This window comes from Gadus macrocephalus, chromosome 2 (assembly GCF_031168955.1).
Source record: "Gadus macrocephalus chromosome 2, ASM3116895v1".
Lineage (NCBI taxonomy): Eukaryota > Metazoa > Chordata > Actinopteri > Gadiformes > Gadidae > Gadus > Gadus macrocephalus.
In genome coordinates, this window is record NC_082383.1 from 9,805,247 (window position 1) to 9,822,262 (window position 17,016).

Below are 17,016 nucleotides of genomic sequence, written 5' to 3' on the forward strand. Positions count from 1 at the left end.
TCCCAGGGTGGATAAGTTAAAAACGGACCTATGCGTTTTAGTGTTAGGATTCGATGATGTCATCGCCCCCCTGGTCGAGTTGCGGTCGAGTTGCGTTGGTCGAGTTGCTGGTCGAGTTGCGTTGAATACTTTTATTTTTTTTGATTTGTATTATTTTTGTAGCTTTAAATACAGCCCCTTAGTACATTTAATTACTAGCTGTACAGTAAAAAGTATTTCTGCTCAATTTAAAAGGTTCATCTTCTATCTCCTCCTCGACTGAATGTTTGTATTAGGGATGTCAAGCGATAAAAAAAAAATTCCGAGAAAGTATTTCAAAATAATTTAATTCAAGTAAAAGACGGGTGATGAGTGATTCAATGAATAATATACATAATAGACTTCAATGTCTCTTTAGAGAGAGTTCAATGTCTCTTTTATTTAAAACATGTCTTTCATTAAGATTTCATTAAGATACGGTGCATTTTAAGATCAAATAATAACATTTCCATCTCACTCGCTTGAACGCCTGCCTGGTCGAGTGTGGCTTGACGAGGCTGGCTGCTAGTGCCAGCTTCAGGGGCTGTGGCAGCTCGCTCCAGCACCATGGACAGCGCCCTCCCCGCGGACAGGTAGTAAACGGGAGATGCATACACCTCCGCGCAGCTGCGCTGGATCGCCCATTAAGCATGCCCAAGCAATCACGGGCATTGGGGGCACCTAGGAGAGGGGGACGGATAAAGGGTCTTAAGGGCTGGAGACGAGAGAGACAGGAGAGTGGACCGGTAGCAGAGAGTCACGATAGCGGACGAACGCTGCATGTTATATTAACAACCGAACGCTTCCCTTCGACAGGAGTGAGCCGGAGACGGGCCTGACCAGGAGGCCCCCTCACCCTTATACCCCATCCAGGAAGAACCTAAGTTGTATTGCATTTTTCGTGTTGTTCATGGGCTGCAAATAAATCGTCGCAACGCAAACCTGTCTGTTAATTTCATTGAGAACTACCCGCCGACGACGAGGGGGTTGCCACGTTGATGGAGGACGCGGGCAACGCGACCCCTTGGCTGAACCAAGCCATACCACGATGCAGCCCGCATAACAACCCGTGACGAGGGACGAGGAAATCAACACATTGTGCAGATGCATGCTCCGGATGGCCGAGCAGCTCGTCCGAGATCCTGCCCACGCCGCCCCCCACGAAGCGGCTGACCAAGATGGGCACGGACGACGACATCGAGGCGTACCTCGAGATCTTCGAGTGGACCATAGACTGAGTGATGGCCAGCTGACCAGTGGGGCGACATCCTGGCGTCCTTCCTAACCGGGGAAGCCCAACATGCCTACCGGGATAACAAACGCTGGGCCTCCGGGAACCAACTCCGATCCGTGAAGGACCTCCTCAAACTCCTTGAGAACCACCAGCTGACCCAGCGGTTGTGCGGAGGAACAGCCCTGCAGCCCGGAGGGAGTGAGACGCGGACCGAACGGCGCGGACGGACGCAGAACCCGCCCCCGCCCTTCCCGCCTACCCGGCTCAGACCACCGCGACCCGCAGAGCAACTGCCCTTCCGGTTCCGAGAGAGGAGTGGAGATGTTATAGCTGTGGCCAGAAGGGCCACCTCGCACGCCATGGCCCTGGAGCGAGAGACGTGTCCATGCACACGGCCAGCCCGTCCGACCGGAGAGGAGGAGCCTGCTTCTGTACCACCTGCTGGTCCCATGAAAGAACCGTCTCCCTGAGCCTGCCGATAAGGGTGGGACGGCACGACACCCATGCCCTCCTCGACTCGGGAAGTGTGGTCAATGTGGTCGAGGTGGGTTGCATCCACGGCAAAGTTGAGACCTACCCCACGAGCCGTATCGCTGTACAAACCCCGAAGGGGACCATCAGGGTCCAGGCCAGGGTGGTGCCTAACCTGCCCACGTCCCTATTAATGCGACGGGACTGCCCCATTTTTTGAGAGACTGCTAGGGGCAGAACTCCGCCCATCTCGACCCCGACAACAAAGGGTGAGACCGCAGCCCACGCCCCGCTATCCCATTCCGACTCCGACGGCGACGAGTCTCCAGAGAGAGAGAGAGACCCGCGAGAGCGGTGGTACGCCGGCCTCGCACCTCGTTCACGGAGTCTGTTCCCCCAGGCACGTCGGACACGATGACCGCCTCCGATCGGACACCCCCGCCAGACGAAAGAGAGCATGCCCCTCACTGAGTTCTCGGACTTCCCCCGAGAAGTCGAGAAATCGGACGATGACTCCCTGAGGAACGCCTGGAGACGCGTGCAGACCCACAAGGGACTATCAAGGGACTCTGCAGTACCCACACTTCCGCACACGGGGGGGGTTACTGTATAGGGTAGTACAGAGGAGGGGGGAGGAGAAGGAAAAGTTGGTTGTTCCACGAACATACGTGAGCAAGTTGTTATACATGGCCCACTCACATCTCGGGGAGCTCATCTGTGGATGGATAAGACCAGGGACCGGGTATTGGACAGGTTCTACTGGCCTGGGGTAAAGAGGGACATAGAGGACTACTGCCGAGCCTGCCCCGGATGCCAACACACCGCCCTGAGACATTCGGTACGTAACCCCCTGATACCCATGCCCCTGATAGAAGTCCCATTCGACAGACTGGCGTTAAACATCGTAGGCCCCCTCCCCAAGACAAGTGAGGCCACCGCTATATTCTAGAAATGGTAGATTACGCGACCCGCTACCCGGAGGCCGATCCTCTCCGCGCCGCCACAACCATGGAGGTGGCGAGAGAATTGATGCTACTGTTTAGCAGGGTGGGAATAGTCAGTGAGATACTGATGGATCAGGGCTCATGATTCATGTCCTGTGTGTTGAAAGACCTCAGTCTGTTACAGGTTGCCACAATACAGAATGCAATGGCTCGATCCATACACCCCCTCCTTAACTAACGGTCACGAGTTTATGACATTTTCTGAATTATCGCTCAGCATAAAATGCTGAAACTTCGTTCAGAATTATAATCGGACAACACCGTCTGTATTGGCTGGCCAACTTCCTAATCAGGGAAATAACTTGATAGGGGGGGAGTTGAAAAATATCATGGTTTATTTACATCTGGACAGACAATGTCAACAATTAACCTGGGATCTTACGGAACTGGTCTAATCCGTTAACGGTTTTGTGAAAAACAATTGGTGACGTCAGGGAAGCTGAAGGGAGTGAGAGACCCCATAATAGCCGCGTTTACATGGCACATCTGATCCGCATAGATTTCTATGCGGCATAGATCTGTCCCTAAAATGTGTTCCGAATGTACTGTATACATGGCAGTAACAAAAGTGTCCGTTCTGTCTCTCGCGCACACCTGACACATCTCTGGACCGGCGGCGACATAATGGATGTCTTATCACTATCGGGGATTTTAAATTTGATTTTAATGGAAGCACAGCAGGAGAGAGCTTTTCTCTGCCTGCTCCTTCAATTAAGAAGGAGGACGACAGCGCAGCAACGTCAATTTCTCGTCAGATCTTTATATTTACCCTATGCTCCGCCGCAAACAAGAGGAATTTGGATGCGAGTCCGCAGCCAAGACTGGTGGGAGAGAGTGGTCTTGCGGGAATTTAGTGACCAGGAATCCTCGAAGGTGAACTACTGCAGCTGCCATCTCTCTAAGTTAAGAAGTATTTTAACGTTCAGCCTGCAAAAGTACTAGTAGTAGCCTACTCATTTACAGTTATCTCGGACGAGCGCGGACACTACGATACGCGAACACGTCATTAATAAACACCCATGTGTCCCGTCGCTTAGCAACCGGACACGCTTACCGGACTACTTTTACGGAGTGATAACAAAGACGTGAATCAGGCAATAAATCCACTTTCCTTGACAGCGGTGAAGTTCGGTGTGCTTAAAAGTACCGACGGAGCTCAGTGGACCAATTGCGAACTACTGCGGCTGCACTAAGTTAAACCCCAATCTATGCGGAATAAGTGTATACATGGCGATTTAAAACGGACTACACCACCTCTTCTATTCGGCATAGAATCTATGCCGAACAGATAATTGTATTCCGAATGAGGCGTATACATGACCATTTTCTATGCCGCATAGAAATCTATGCGGCATAGATGTGTCCATGTAAACGCGGCTAATGTTTGTCTGGATCGCGGTCCCTTGGGATGTCAGGCAGGCCCTTGACATATATTTATGTATCAAACGGAATTCGTCTGAGCACTGATGCGATGTCACCTTTGTCTTGGTCCACTATTGAGTGAGAACGCTGCATCCTGTATCAGATAAAGATGGGCTGCGATGTATTCCTTTGGAGCAATAACGGCCATCAATGTACTCCTTAGAAGATAAAATTCTAATGTTCAGATTAAATTCTAATGATGTTCAAAGGTTCCCTACAAAATAGGGTTAACTTTTTGTTTATTATTGCTTCTAATCCAGAAGACTAAGTCTCACTCTGAAATCTTGTTGTTGCATGGAACTTTCTCTGTTGTCAGTACAATCTTAACTATCCTTAACCCAAATATATTAGATAACAGTAAGCTACGCTATCTGTATTCCAATACAGCATACTCCTCTCTCTAGCTCTCACTCACGTTCCCACCATTCGCTTCCTGAAACAACTAAACTCTCCTGAGACTTCTCCTTGAGTCAGACAACGTTGGGCACAAAAACAAACAGGAAATATATATCTCTAGGGATGTTAAATGCTATTTCCTGTCTGCCAAACGCTCAAATGCCTTTTACCTTTTCTTAACTGCTTTAAGAGAATGATTAAACAGCCTCTCTTTGCTATTTGGAGTTTCACAAAAAAAAAAAGAAAAACGACCAACTACATCAGGTTTGTTTATACCGGCTTTCTGCTACTATAACAATACAAATGTAAATTGTATTTTGAAAAAGAAAATGTATTAAGAAAAAGGAATTTGTCTCAATTTCATAGCAGTTCAATTTCAGTTTATTTATAGTACTTTAAATCAAATCAAAAATCAAAAATTTGTGTTGCATTGACTGACCAGAGAAAGCCAGAGTGGAGCTAGGCTGTATTTTTGCACGGTGGTGCTATTGATATGAACCACTGTGCTACTACTTTGACTACTGGGGAAAAGGAACAGTTGTGACTGTCTCTGATTCAGGTAATACACCTTTTTTATTACTTTAAACCTTAATAATTTGGAACAAAGCGCACCCCTTAATCTTTTAGTTTTTGTAAGAGGTTTAAGTCAGTTTATTTCACTGTGACTATGGCTTTGACTACTGGGGTAAAGGGACCTTGGTCACTGTTACAGGAGGTAAGCCCACTTTAACTATGTAGTTTTTAAGTCTTTTTTTTGTCTTACATTTTATAAGAATTGCATTTGTTGCGTGTATGTTTTATGCATTCATTATTTGACTGCACTTAAGTTATGGGCACAATATATTAAACGTTGACTTTGAAATGCAACTAAAATGAAAACAAAAGCCTTATACGATTTTTATTAATTAATTAATGATTTAACAGCAGTCGCTAAGGGCAATTATAACGTTTTTACACCATTCGACTTTGGCAAGGGTAACAAATGTGTTTAAACAAATAACAATTCAAATTGGTTGTTTCAGCTGTAATCTTCCAACTGCATTGTTTTTATGCTTTATAATACCAATAATATTCATTTTAAGTAATAGTAATAATATGTCACATATAATATATACATGAATACATGAATCATCATCAATCAATAATAAGAGTAAATAATGCCATAGAAATACAAATTGATTTCCGGTAGGCCTATATACCGGTAGGCCTATATAGTAACGGTTTTAGAAATATTTTAGTTGGTTTTTTGGTCATTGTCCAAAAGCTTATTTTTGTAAACCTGATGCTAAAATATCAGTTTTCTTATGATAATTCAAAAGTAAGATAATGTTAAATGTATATATAATGTGTATTAATTACAAATATCTTGTTCTGTATCTCTTTCCATGTGCCTTTCTCTCTCTGCCTTTCTCTCCTTGCTAGCGGTGCAAGCCCCCAATGTCTTTCCGCTGGTCCAGTGTGGCTCAGGGACGGGAGAAGTCACTATTGGCTGCATGGCAACTGGCTTCACGCCGGCTTCACTCACGTTTAAATGGGAGTTTGGAGGAAGCGAACTGGCAGACGCCGTTCAGTACCCGACCTCTAAGAAAGATAACCAGTATACAGGAGTCAGCCAGATCCGCGTCAGAAGACAGGACTGGGACACCCAGAAGCCTTTTACCTGCTCTGCGGTAAACGCTGGCGGAACTGCCAAGGCCGATGTTTTCAAACAAGGTAGGATTATGTCCATCAAGTTTTTATTGTTTAATGGTTTAATATTGTATTGTCTGACAATTTAAATTTGTATCATAATACATTAATTTGACAAAAAATTATATTATGCTATTGATGTTATGACATAGGCTAAGTCGAGTTAAAATTTGCTACCATTATTGCAATATAGTTCCGAGTTGGCTTATCAATTTTTTTTTATTGTTTAATGGTTTAATATTGTATTGTCTTACAATTTAAAATTGTATCATAATACATTAATTTGACAAAAAAAATATTATTATTATTCACTAAGATGAATTATGACATAAATCGAGTTAAATCTGCTACCATTATTGTAATACAGTTTATATTAATATATTGTGTTAGCATTCAATAAATCAAATGATGGAACAATCCTTAGCCTGTTCTATTGCTATGCATAGTATGCCTACTATGAGGCCTATATAGCCTACATCTTTTTGATCTGGAGTTAGACTAGCAATGTCTTTGCCAGATATAGATTAAAATGTGTATCGCTGGAGGGCAGAGGCTACCGCTGGTGCGTTACATGCTTGTTCAGCCTTTGCAATACATAGGCCTACTGCATAGTTACTTTGCTTACCCGACGGTTGGTCCTCAACTCTACTTTACTAGTACTATTACTTCTACTACTGCTACGACTACTTCTACTTTACTAATGACTTTTATTTATCTCATCTCTGCTGGATATTTTTCCCTCCCTCTTTCTCCATGTATTATTTACTGCTCACAAAGAAGCTATATGTCATGCTATGTTGACATTTTATGCACAATTGTTTAATTGGACAAGCAAGTCCGATCGTCCAAACAGTTTTTAACATTTTCAGTCACTGAATACAGTGTATTCATTGTATTTATTGTCCTCTGTATCGTCCACATATCGATCATGTTATACTGTTTTACAGTGGTGGTGGTGGTTCATAAGTTGCCAGCTCTGAGTATCTTGATCTCTGAGACTGAAGGCAGCCAGGTTGTTTCCTTCGGCTGCTTTGCCGCAGATTTTTCACCAAAGGATTATACGATCACATGGTTGAGAAACGGCAAGAAAATCGATCCATCTGAAAGCAGCACTTCTTCTGAGGGTCAAAAGAACGAGACTGCGACTTTCTACAATGCAGCAAGCTATATCCAGGTGAAGGAAAATCACTGGAAGGATGATGGAACTAATATCACATGTAGGTTTGCAAGTAGTAAAGAGCAAGTGGATGCTCATCTGACCTATGGCGGGGGATGTGTCGGTGAGTAAATATGAATTAAAAGTAATTCAAACAAATGTTTTAGGCAACCTTGTTGAGGGGACTTGAAACTGATGTTTTTCTCTTTCCAACAATAGAACCAACGTCAACAAAATTGGAAATCGATATCTTGCCAATCTCACTTGAGACGATGTATTTGGAAAATAATGCTGACCTTGTTTGCAAGGTCCACAGTAGTGATCCCGTGGAAGTTAAATGGTTTAATGAAAGTGGTGAGGTGTTATCCACTCCGAAGAGTCCAAGTTCAAATACGTACATTGCCACAGCCATGATAACGTACGATGAATGGAGCAAAGGAATGAGTTGGTACTGTGAGGCTTCGATTAAAGATTCAATAGAGGTTCCAACGAGAAAAGACTTTGTGAAGAATAATGGTGAGTACATGTTTCCAGATTATATAAACGAATGATAAAACTGCTATATGATTTAGAATATTTTTCTGATTTAATCCATAGCCCTAAATAATGGGCCTATGCATGATTATCAAAATCAAAATCAAGTGATTATTTATTGCGGTTAAAAAGAGGCTAAATATGTTGACTGAAATAATTATTTATTTATTTAAAAACTGATTTTGTCTTTGGGTAAAACTCTGTGTAATACATAGCATAGGCTAATTGTTCTCTCATACTTGCAGGACGAAATAGAGTTCCTCCATCCGTTTATCTGCTCCCTCCAGTAGATGATTTAAGTTGCACGAACATGACCCTGACTTGCTTTGTGAAAGACTTCTACCCCGCGGACATTTTGGTGCATTGGCTGGTTGATAATTTGACAATAGATGGAAGTGCTCTTTATTCACACAAAACAACAAACGTTATTGAAAACGGTGACTTGTTTTCCACTTATGGCCAACTTACCTTTAGCTCTGATGGTTGGAAAGACGGCAGAGTGTTTAGATGCGAAGTCTACCACATGTCTATGGATTCCAAAAACCAACCCATTGTCAAGTTAATTACTGAAAAGTCATCAGGCAATGTTAACATTATCAACATGAACCTGGGTCCTTCTACGTGCTTGCCCCAGTAGATGTTGTTTTTCTGTGTGTGATGTAATGCTGCATGTTTGTTTTTTTAAAATGCTGATTCAAAATCAAAATAATAAAAAAAAACATTGAACTTTAAATCTTGTTAATGTTCGTCCAATGTAGCAGGGTTAATCAATGCATTTTACCTATGAATGAATGCAAATTGATAGTAGATAATATATCATATAATATACATAGGCCTCTATAATATAAATTGATACAAGACACATGGCCGATGAGTTAGGCATTACATCCATCAGTTATTCCAGGCTACTTCATTGAAGTTGAGCATTCGTTGGCAGTTTGCAGAGCACCCATCCCTCTCAGAAAACGAAAACTCGACATTTAAGATTGTTCACATGTTTTTAATTGTTTTGTCTCGTTTCTGTGTGCTTTGTTTACCTCTACTGGGTCTTGCCCTGAAGAAGAAATTTCTTCAATTAGTGTAGACTCTTCAAATCAATTCAATTCCTCCAAATTACTACAACAAACTAGCTATGTTCAACCACATTACCGTACATTAGAGGTCTTTAAAAAGCAAGTCTTGGTGCATTGTTATTATTGTGTTACCATCTGATTATATACAAGTAACTGATAACAAAGAATAGTATATTTAACTAAACCATCTACATATCTAAAAAATAATATTTATTTTTGCGGGACACTATACATGCTGGAAAATATAATTAGTCATACCAATTATACCAGTGACAGAAGTTGAGTATCAAGCATTGATATATGCTGGACCATCATTTAATATTTCTTTGTGATCTTTATGTGAAGAAATGTAAAATCATCAAGAGTAAATTATCAAGTAGTGTTTTATTAACGCTCCCCTCTCCCGACCAGCGTTTCTTGTCCTGACTGAAAGCCAATGGAGTAACGCTGTGGATGGACAACAAGATAGCATGCAAAGCACATTGAACACCTTCATCATCCTCTTCCTCATCACACTGGTCTACAGCATTGGAACCACTGCCATCAAGGTACAGAGAGGCTTTGGGCACTACACTAATTATTCTGGTACTTTCATTTCTCAGCCAAGTAATCTCTAAATGATTGTACATTATGAATAACTATGTCATTGCCAATACTAATCAATTCTGGAAATTAAAATCATAAAAACCATGAAAATAACTAATGGACACAGTTTTAACTTATTTGACATTAATGCTTCTCCTTTCATTTTCTTATATTTATTTTAGATCAGATGAAGGAAGTGTTAATGGCATTTTTTTCATCTGTCATTAAAAACGATACGAAGAAAGATGACCTTAAAAAAGACTATTTGCTCCGACAAAGCAATTCAATCTAAGAAAACAATGATTCTGAAAAAATTATATGTAGGTAAAAGGGTTTGTAAGTATTATTTAGCAATACTTCAGAAGAGTTTATTTGAGATGTTCCACCTGCTGACCTAAAGAGATTCATGGAATTAATTAACTAAATTCCAGCACTGAACTGATCATGTTTAAATCATACAGGTGGTTACCTTACTACTCGGAATTGCAACATAGTTATGGTAGAGAGAAGAAAATGATACTGAAAGTCATGAAAACAATTCTGAGATATTAAAATGTGAAGCATATTTCCCTTGCTGGCATACTTAGTCTTGCACCTGGTGTCTTAAATGCAGCACTCTAGCTGCCAAGTTTCACTTCTGCTTTTCATGGGGCTATTTTTATGCCAGTGATCTTGCTTTATGCTCCTGCCCGCTGCCTGCTCAGCCTTGTTCTGCTCTAACATGTGTGCAAACAGCGCTCCACCTCCTCCTCCAGCGACTCGTTTACTTGTGATTGAACAACGCCCCCTAGCTTAAAAGGAAGGTTATGGAACACGCTGTAAATAGTTTTCTTTTGGTTACATGTACACAGAAAAATGGTGTATATTCAAATATTAAACTCTGAAAATGTCATTGATCTGTTGGTGCTTTATTTGGCGGATAATATAAAACTCATAGTCTGTGCTGTCTCCCAGTGGAGCGGGTTATCCCTCCAAATATCACCCTGTACCCCGTCTGGACCGGCCAGTCTTGGGCCTCGGAGCTGAGCCTGGTGTGCTCTCTTAGTGGATTCTATCCAGACAAGGTGAGTGTGGAGTGGTTACTGGACGGCCGTGTGCCAGAAACAAGCCCAGTCCAGAACAAGCTGCAAAGTGTTGAGGAAGTGGGGAAAACATTCACCCTCAACAGCAAGATTCAGCTGAAAATGGAGGAGTGGAAAAAGGGCCCAAATGTTCAGTGCAAGTCAAAATATGGACATGGCAAGGAGGAGACAAGAAACATCAATATCTGTGATAGTAAGTACAAGTACCTTGTTTCTCAAAGAACATAGGTCAGAATGCCTTTGCCTTCTCCTTTACTGCTCGCAGCAAATAGACAGTGAAATTCTTGGCCAATTTGGGTTTTTTATTAAGCTGCACTGGCTCCATTGGTATTGGATGTTTATGTGTGATAACAATTATTTTTTTCTCTGACAGTTTATTCATACCCACCATCCGTTCATCTAACGACTCCCAGCTTCAAGACGGTCATCGAGGCAGGATCAGATGTCACAGCAGCATGTGTGGTACACACTGCGTTTGACGTCAATGTGACATGGCATCTGGATGGCAAAGCGCTAACAACACCCAACCTTGTGACCGAGGTTAAAGAGGGAGCTTTAACCAGGAGCAACCTCACAGTCTCCCCTAGCCATTGGAAGAAACTAAACTCCATCACATGTCGGGCAGAGCACTGCTTCACTACTGTTGAAAAGAACATGAGTGTGGCAGGTAATACAGACAAGTGAACTTAGAAAAATTAATGACTGTTACTGATCTTAATATTGCAACTGCGCCTTATGGAGGTCTTCACAGATGTCCTATTTTGTTTTTATATATCATAGTACTACGATTCTCTGTATTGTTTTCGGTAGACTTAGAGTTATAACTGGTTGCCAAACTAACCAAATGTTCACATATTTGCATTTTTTTCATGAACATCACCTTCTGCACAAAGACAGTCGATGGACAACGGAAATCGGTAATTGACTTCTAATTTTGCTCACCTGTACCAATGTGTGTATTATTATCAGGAAATGATCTTACATGAAATAAATTGCAATATCAGTGTAATGATTCCTTCAAGCTGAAATAACGAGTGAAGTATATTTTCACCTTCTGCAAAATGGTGTAGACAGCAAAATGGTGTGTATTACAATTACAATCAGGGCATTTAGCAGACGCTTTTATCCAAAGCGACTTACATCGTTTAATACACACATTGACACACCGACGGCAGAGTCAACCATGCAAGGCGACAACCTGCTCTTCAGGAACAGTTAGGGTTAAATGTCTTGCACAGTGACACTCATCACTCCTCTAGGGGGAGTTGGGTCGAACTAGCAACCTTTCGGTTACAAGACAACTGCTCTACCTCCTGAGCTAAGCCAACCCCCCGGGGTCAAATATTAAACTCTGAAAACGTCATTGATCTATTGGTGCTTCATTTGGCGGATAATAGAAAACTCATAGTCTGTGCTGTCTCCCAGTGGAGCGGGTTATCCCTCCAAATATCACCCTGTACCCCGTCTGGACCGGCCAGTCTTGGGCCTCGGAGCTGAGCCTGGTGTGCTCTCTTAGTGGATTCTATCCAGACAAGGTGAGTGTGGAGTGGTTACTGGACGGCCGTGTGCCAGAAACAAGCCCAGTCCAGAACAAGCTGCAAAGTGTTGAGGAAGGGGGGAAAACATTCACCCTCAACAGCAAGATTCAGCTGAAAATGGAGGAGTGGAAAAAGGGCCCAACTGTTCAGTGCAAGTCAAAATATGGACATGGCAAGGAGGAGACAAGAAACATCAGTATCTGTGATAGTAAGTACAAGTACCTTGTTTCTCAAAGAACATAGGTCAGAATGCCTTTGCCTTCTCCTTTACTGCTCGCAGCAAATAGACAGTGAAATCTTTGGCCAATTTAGGTTTTTTATTAAGCTGCACTGGCTACATTGGTATCGGATGTTTATGTGTGATAACAATTATTTTTTTCTCTGACAGTTTATTCATACCCACCATCCGTTCATCTAATGACTCCCAGCTTCAAGACGGTCATCGAGGCAGGATCAGATGTCACAGCAGCATGTGTGGTACACACTGCGTTTGACGTCAATGTGACATGGCATCTGGATGGCAAAGCGCTAACAACACCCAACCTTGTGACCGAGGTTAAAGAGGGAGCTTTAACCAGGAGCAACCTCACAGTCTCCTCTAGCCAGTGGAAGAAACTAAACTCCATCACATGTCGGGCAGAGCACTGCTTCACTACTGTTGAAAAGAACATGAGTGTGGCAGGTAATACAGACAAGTGAACTTAGAAAAATTAATGACTGTTACTGATCTTAATATTGCAACTGCGCCTTATGGAGGTCTTCACAGATGTCCTCTTTTGTTTTTATATATCATTGTACTACGATTCTCTGTATTGTTTTCGGTAGACTTAGAGTTATAACTGGTTGCCAAACTAACCAAATGTTCACATATTTGCATTTTTTTCATGAACATCACCTTCTGCACAAAGACAGTCGATGGACAACGGAAATCGGTAATTGACTTCTAATTTTGCTCACCTGTACCAATGTGTGTATTATTATCAGGAAATGATCTTACATTAAATAAATTGCAATATCAGTGTAATGATTCCTTCAAGCTGAAATAACGAGTGAAGTATATTTTCACCTTCTGCAAAATGGTGTAGACAGCAAAATGGTGTGTATTACAATTACAATCAGGGCATTTAGCAGATGCTTTTATCCAAAGCGACTTACATCGTTTAATACACACATTGACACACCGACGGCAGAGTCAACCATGCAAGGCGACAACCTGCTCTTCAGGAACAGTTAGGGTTAAATGTCTTGCTCAGTGACACTCATCACTCCTCTAGGGGGAGTTGGGTCGAACTAGCAACCTTTCGGTTACAAGACAACTGCTCTACCTCCTGAGCTAAGCCGACCCCCCGGGGTCAAATATTAAACTCTGAAAATGTCATTGATCTATTGGTGCTTCATTTGGCGGATAATAGAAAACTCATAGTCTGTGCTGTCTCCCAGTGGAGCGGGTTATCCCTCCAAATATCACCCTGTACCCCGTCTGGACCGGCCAGTCTTGGGCCTCTGAGCTGAGCCTGGTGTGCTCTCTTAGTGGATTCTATCCAGACAAGGTGAGTGTGGAGTGGTTACTGGACGGCCGTGTGCCAGAAACAAGCCCAGTCCAGAACAAGCTGCAAAGTGTTGAGGAAGGGGGGAAAACATTCACCCTCAACAGCAAGATTCAGCTGAAAATGGAGGAGTGGAAAAAGGGCCCAAATGTTCAGTGCAAGTCAAAATATGGACATGGCAAGGAGGAGACAAGAAACATCAGTATCTGTGATAGTAAGTACAAGTACCTTGTTTCTCAAAGAACATAGGTCAGAATGCCTTTGCCTTCTCCTTTACTGCTCGCAGCAAATAGACAGTGAAATCTTTGGCCAATTTAGGTTTTTTATTAAGCTGCACTGGCTACATTGGTATCGGATGTTTATGTGTGATAACAATTATTTTTTTCCCTGACAGTTTATTCATACCCACCATCCGTTCATCTAACGACTCCCAGCTTCAAGACGGTCATCGAGGCAGGATCAGATGTCACAGCAGCATGTGTGGTACACACTGCGTTTGACGTCAATGTGACATGGCATCTGGATGGCAAAGCACTAACAACACCCAACCTTGTGACCGAGGTTAAAGAGGGAGCTTTAACCAGGAGCAACCTCACAGTCTCCTCTAGCCAGTGGAAGAAACTAAACTCCATCACATGTCGGGCAGAGCACTGCTTCACTACTGTTGAAAAGAACATGAATGTGGCAGGTAATACACACAATTGAACACACAATTGAAAACGAATGACTGTCACTGATCTTAATATTGCAACTGCGCCTTATGGATGTCTTCACAGATGTCCTCTTTTGTTTTTATATATTATGTAGTACTACGATTCCCCGTGTTGTTTTCGGTAGACTTGGAGTTATAACTGGTTGCCAAACTAACCAAATGTTCACATATTGGCTGTTTGCATGGACATCACCTTCTGCAACAAGAAAGTCGACGGAATATTACAGACGGAAAACTGTAATTTACTTCTAATTATGCTCACCTGTATCAATGTGTATATTATCTTACATGAATTCAATTGCAATATCACATATTATCAGTTTCATGATTCCTTCAAGCAGAAATAATAAGTGAGGTATATTTTCCCTCTTGGCTATGTAGCCAAGCCAGTGACCAATTACCTTACACCCACATGACAACGGCAGGGCAACCAAAGGTGTAGCTCAATGAATGTATGGCGGATCAGAATTTGAGAAAGAACCAACTACATGAAACAGTGAGGAAGGGGCGGAGAGTTCATTAGCTGACTAAATGAATGTACATTAATGTGCATTAACTAACATTTTCCACATTTCGAAGGCGTGTGGGCACATAACTCTGGGATATTTTATGGTTATTTTATGGTATATCCTTGGTAAAGCGTATGCCGATGAAGTCATCATATGCCGGTCGTCCAGTTGCAGATTTTGCCTTTACTCTTGTATATATTAATTCTTAAATGTTGCTTGTGTCAGTCACATTTTGTCATTCTCTTTCAGGATCACTCTCCCATAGCCAGCCTTCAGCTTTGCTTCTGCAGGGTCCAAATGAGCTGGTGTGCCTGGCTTACGGATTCAGCCCTGCGTCCATCAACATCACCTGGCTACTCGACGGCACCACACAGCTCAGGAGTTACAATACTACTGAACCTCACAGAGGTCCAAAGGGGAAGTTCAGCATCCAAAGCCGACTCCCTCTTTCCCCCAACGAATGGCTACCTGGGCAGATGTACACCTGCAGGGTGAACCATTGTAACGGAAACATAGCCCTGAACATGTCCAAACCAGGTGTGTACATGCACATGTCTTGCTATATCATTGCTGCATATAAATAGTATGGAATTCAGATGCCAGACTCCTAGTGTATAATCAAGGTGGTTCTACACAGTCTACAACTGAATAGACCTTGTGTGATTTTGATAATGGACCTATCTATGTTGCTAGATTGAATTCTCAATTGAAAGAATAGATAGGGTTTTTCAGATGGGAATATCTGACACAATTACACATTTTGCTAGGTCTATGTTGCTTTCCTCTGAACAAAATTTAAAACAACTTAGCTCTGTAGGATAAGAACAATAAAATAATTGATGATTCTGTTAGTCACACAAACTGAGCGTGCAAGTCAACATAGAATGTACTCCATACACTTAAAATGTATTCAACATCTGTTTTCATTACCTTTCCTAGAGATTCTTGAAGAAAGTGTGTTATTTGACGAGAACAAACAGGTTTTCGTCCAAGACATGGGGGAGGACAACTGGATGATGACCATTACCTTCCTCCTCCTGTTCTTCGTCTCCCTTTTCTATGGCATCTTGGTCACGGTTATAAAGGTGAGCGAAACAGATGTTGCGTACACAGAAATTTGCTACAGCTTAACGAGATGGTTTTAAAAATGTACCTAAAATACTTGAAACATGGGGAAACTAAATCTGCATTATTTGCGATCTTTCAGACAAAGTGAGAAGGACCTCAAGAAACATCTAGTGGATCCTGTAATGTGAAGCAGAGGATGCAAAGGAAGCAACTATTTCCATTACAGCAATGAATTATAACTGATGTATGATGATAATGTTATGTGACTAGCCATAAAGAATATTATAATAAAAAATATAGAATAAAATAAAAATGATATCAATGGTACCTGGAAAATTCTAAACATTGTATTAGGATATAAACCATAAAGTGGAGTCAAGGGAGCCTATACAGTATACAGCCTGGTTTGGTTTATTGAGTAAAGATTATGGAATGTTAATGATTTAATAGTTGACTGATTTCTGGTAATTTACATTACCAGAAAATGTAAAGATTCCTTGTACATAAGAAAGTGATACTTCTTACCTATGTGTTGTCCCGCAACCCTGGCCAAACACACATTCGGCCTCCGACTCTTTGTACCTTCCCCTTAATAGAATAGAAAGAAATGTATTGTTATCCTAAAGAATACAACAAAAGTAGGAACTAATTAAATTATTAATTAAACTACCAAAACAAAGAAAACTGACAACAAACTCAAAACAAAAAGACTGAACTACCAGGTCTCTCTTATCAACCCTTTAATACATAAAAAAATATGATAATTAAAACATTTCTACCGTAGCCCAGACATAATCATGGCATTTTATTGATATGCTGGAAGAATGACAAACAAATTGAAGTAGGTCCTTAAGAATAAACTTGATTCACCGGTGTTCCGGTGTCCCAGATCTCTTTCTATAGTTCTGTGAGTTACTATGCTGACAGCCAATGACAAACTTGAGTTATTTAAGATGCTGAATGGCATCTTCTTTTCTA

The 17,016-nt window shown here is 41.9% G+C and overlaps 1 protein-coding gene across 1 annotated transcript; it reads left to right on the top strand.

Annotated features, from left to right (window-relative positions):
• The first annotated feature begins 1,637 nt into the window (after positions 1 to 1,637).
• On the top strand, positions 1,638 to 16,433 carry LOC132474504 (hemicentin-1-like). Its single transcript, XM_060075264.1, has 15 exons — positions 1,638 to 1,796; positions 2,169 to 2,297; positions 5,038 to 5,104; positions 5,968 to 6,258; positions 10,537 to 10,857; positions 11,038 to 11,331; positions 11,558 to 11,581; positions 12,090 to 12,410; positions 12,591 to 12,884; positions 13,111 to 13,134; positions 13,643 to 13,963; positions 14,144 to 14,437; positions 15,220 to 15,507; positions 15,910 to 16,055; positions 16,178 to 16,433. Exons 1-15 carry the CDS (start codon positions 1,638 to 1,640, stop codon positions 16,184 to 16,186), a joined length of 2,982 nt encoding a protein of 993 aa, XP_059931247.1. The 3' UTR covers positions 16,187 to 16,433.
• The last annotated feature ends 583 nt before the right edge of the window (positions 16,434 to 17,016 follow it).

Bases quoted from the DNA above. Each gene is read 5' to 3' on its own strand.
- LOC132474504 (XM_060075264.1), top strand. From the start codon at position 1,638: ATGCACACGGCCAGCCCGTCCGACCGGAGAGGAGGAGCCTGCTTCTGT. The intron at 2,298-5,037 runs GTACCCACACTT...TGGTGCTATTGA, and splicing joins GACTATCAAGGGACTCTGCA to TATGAACCACTGTGCTACTA. The intron at 12,885-13,110 runs GTAATACAGACA...TTCTGCACAAAG, and splicing joins AAAGAACATGAGTGTGGCAG to ACAGTCGATGGACAACGGAA.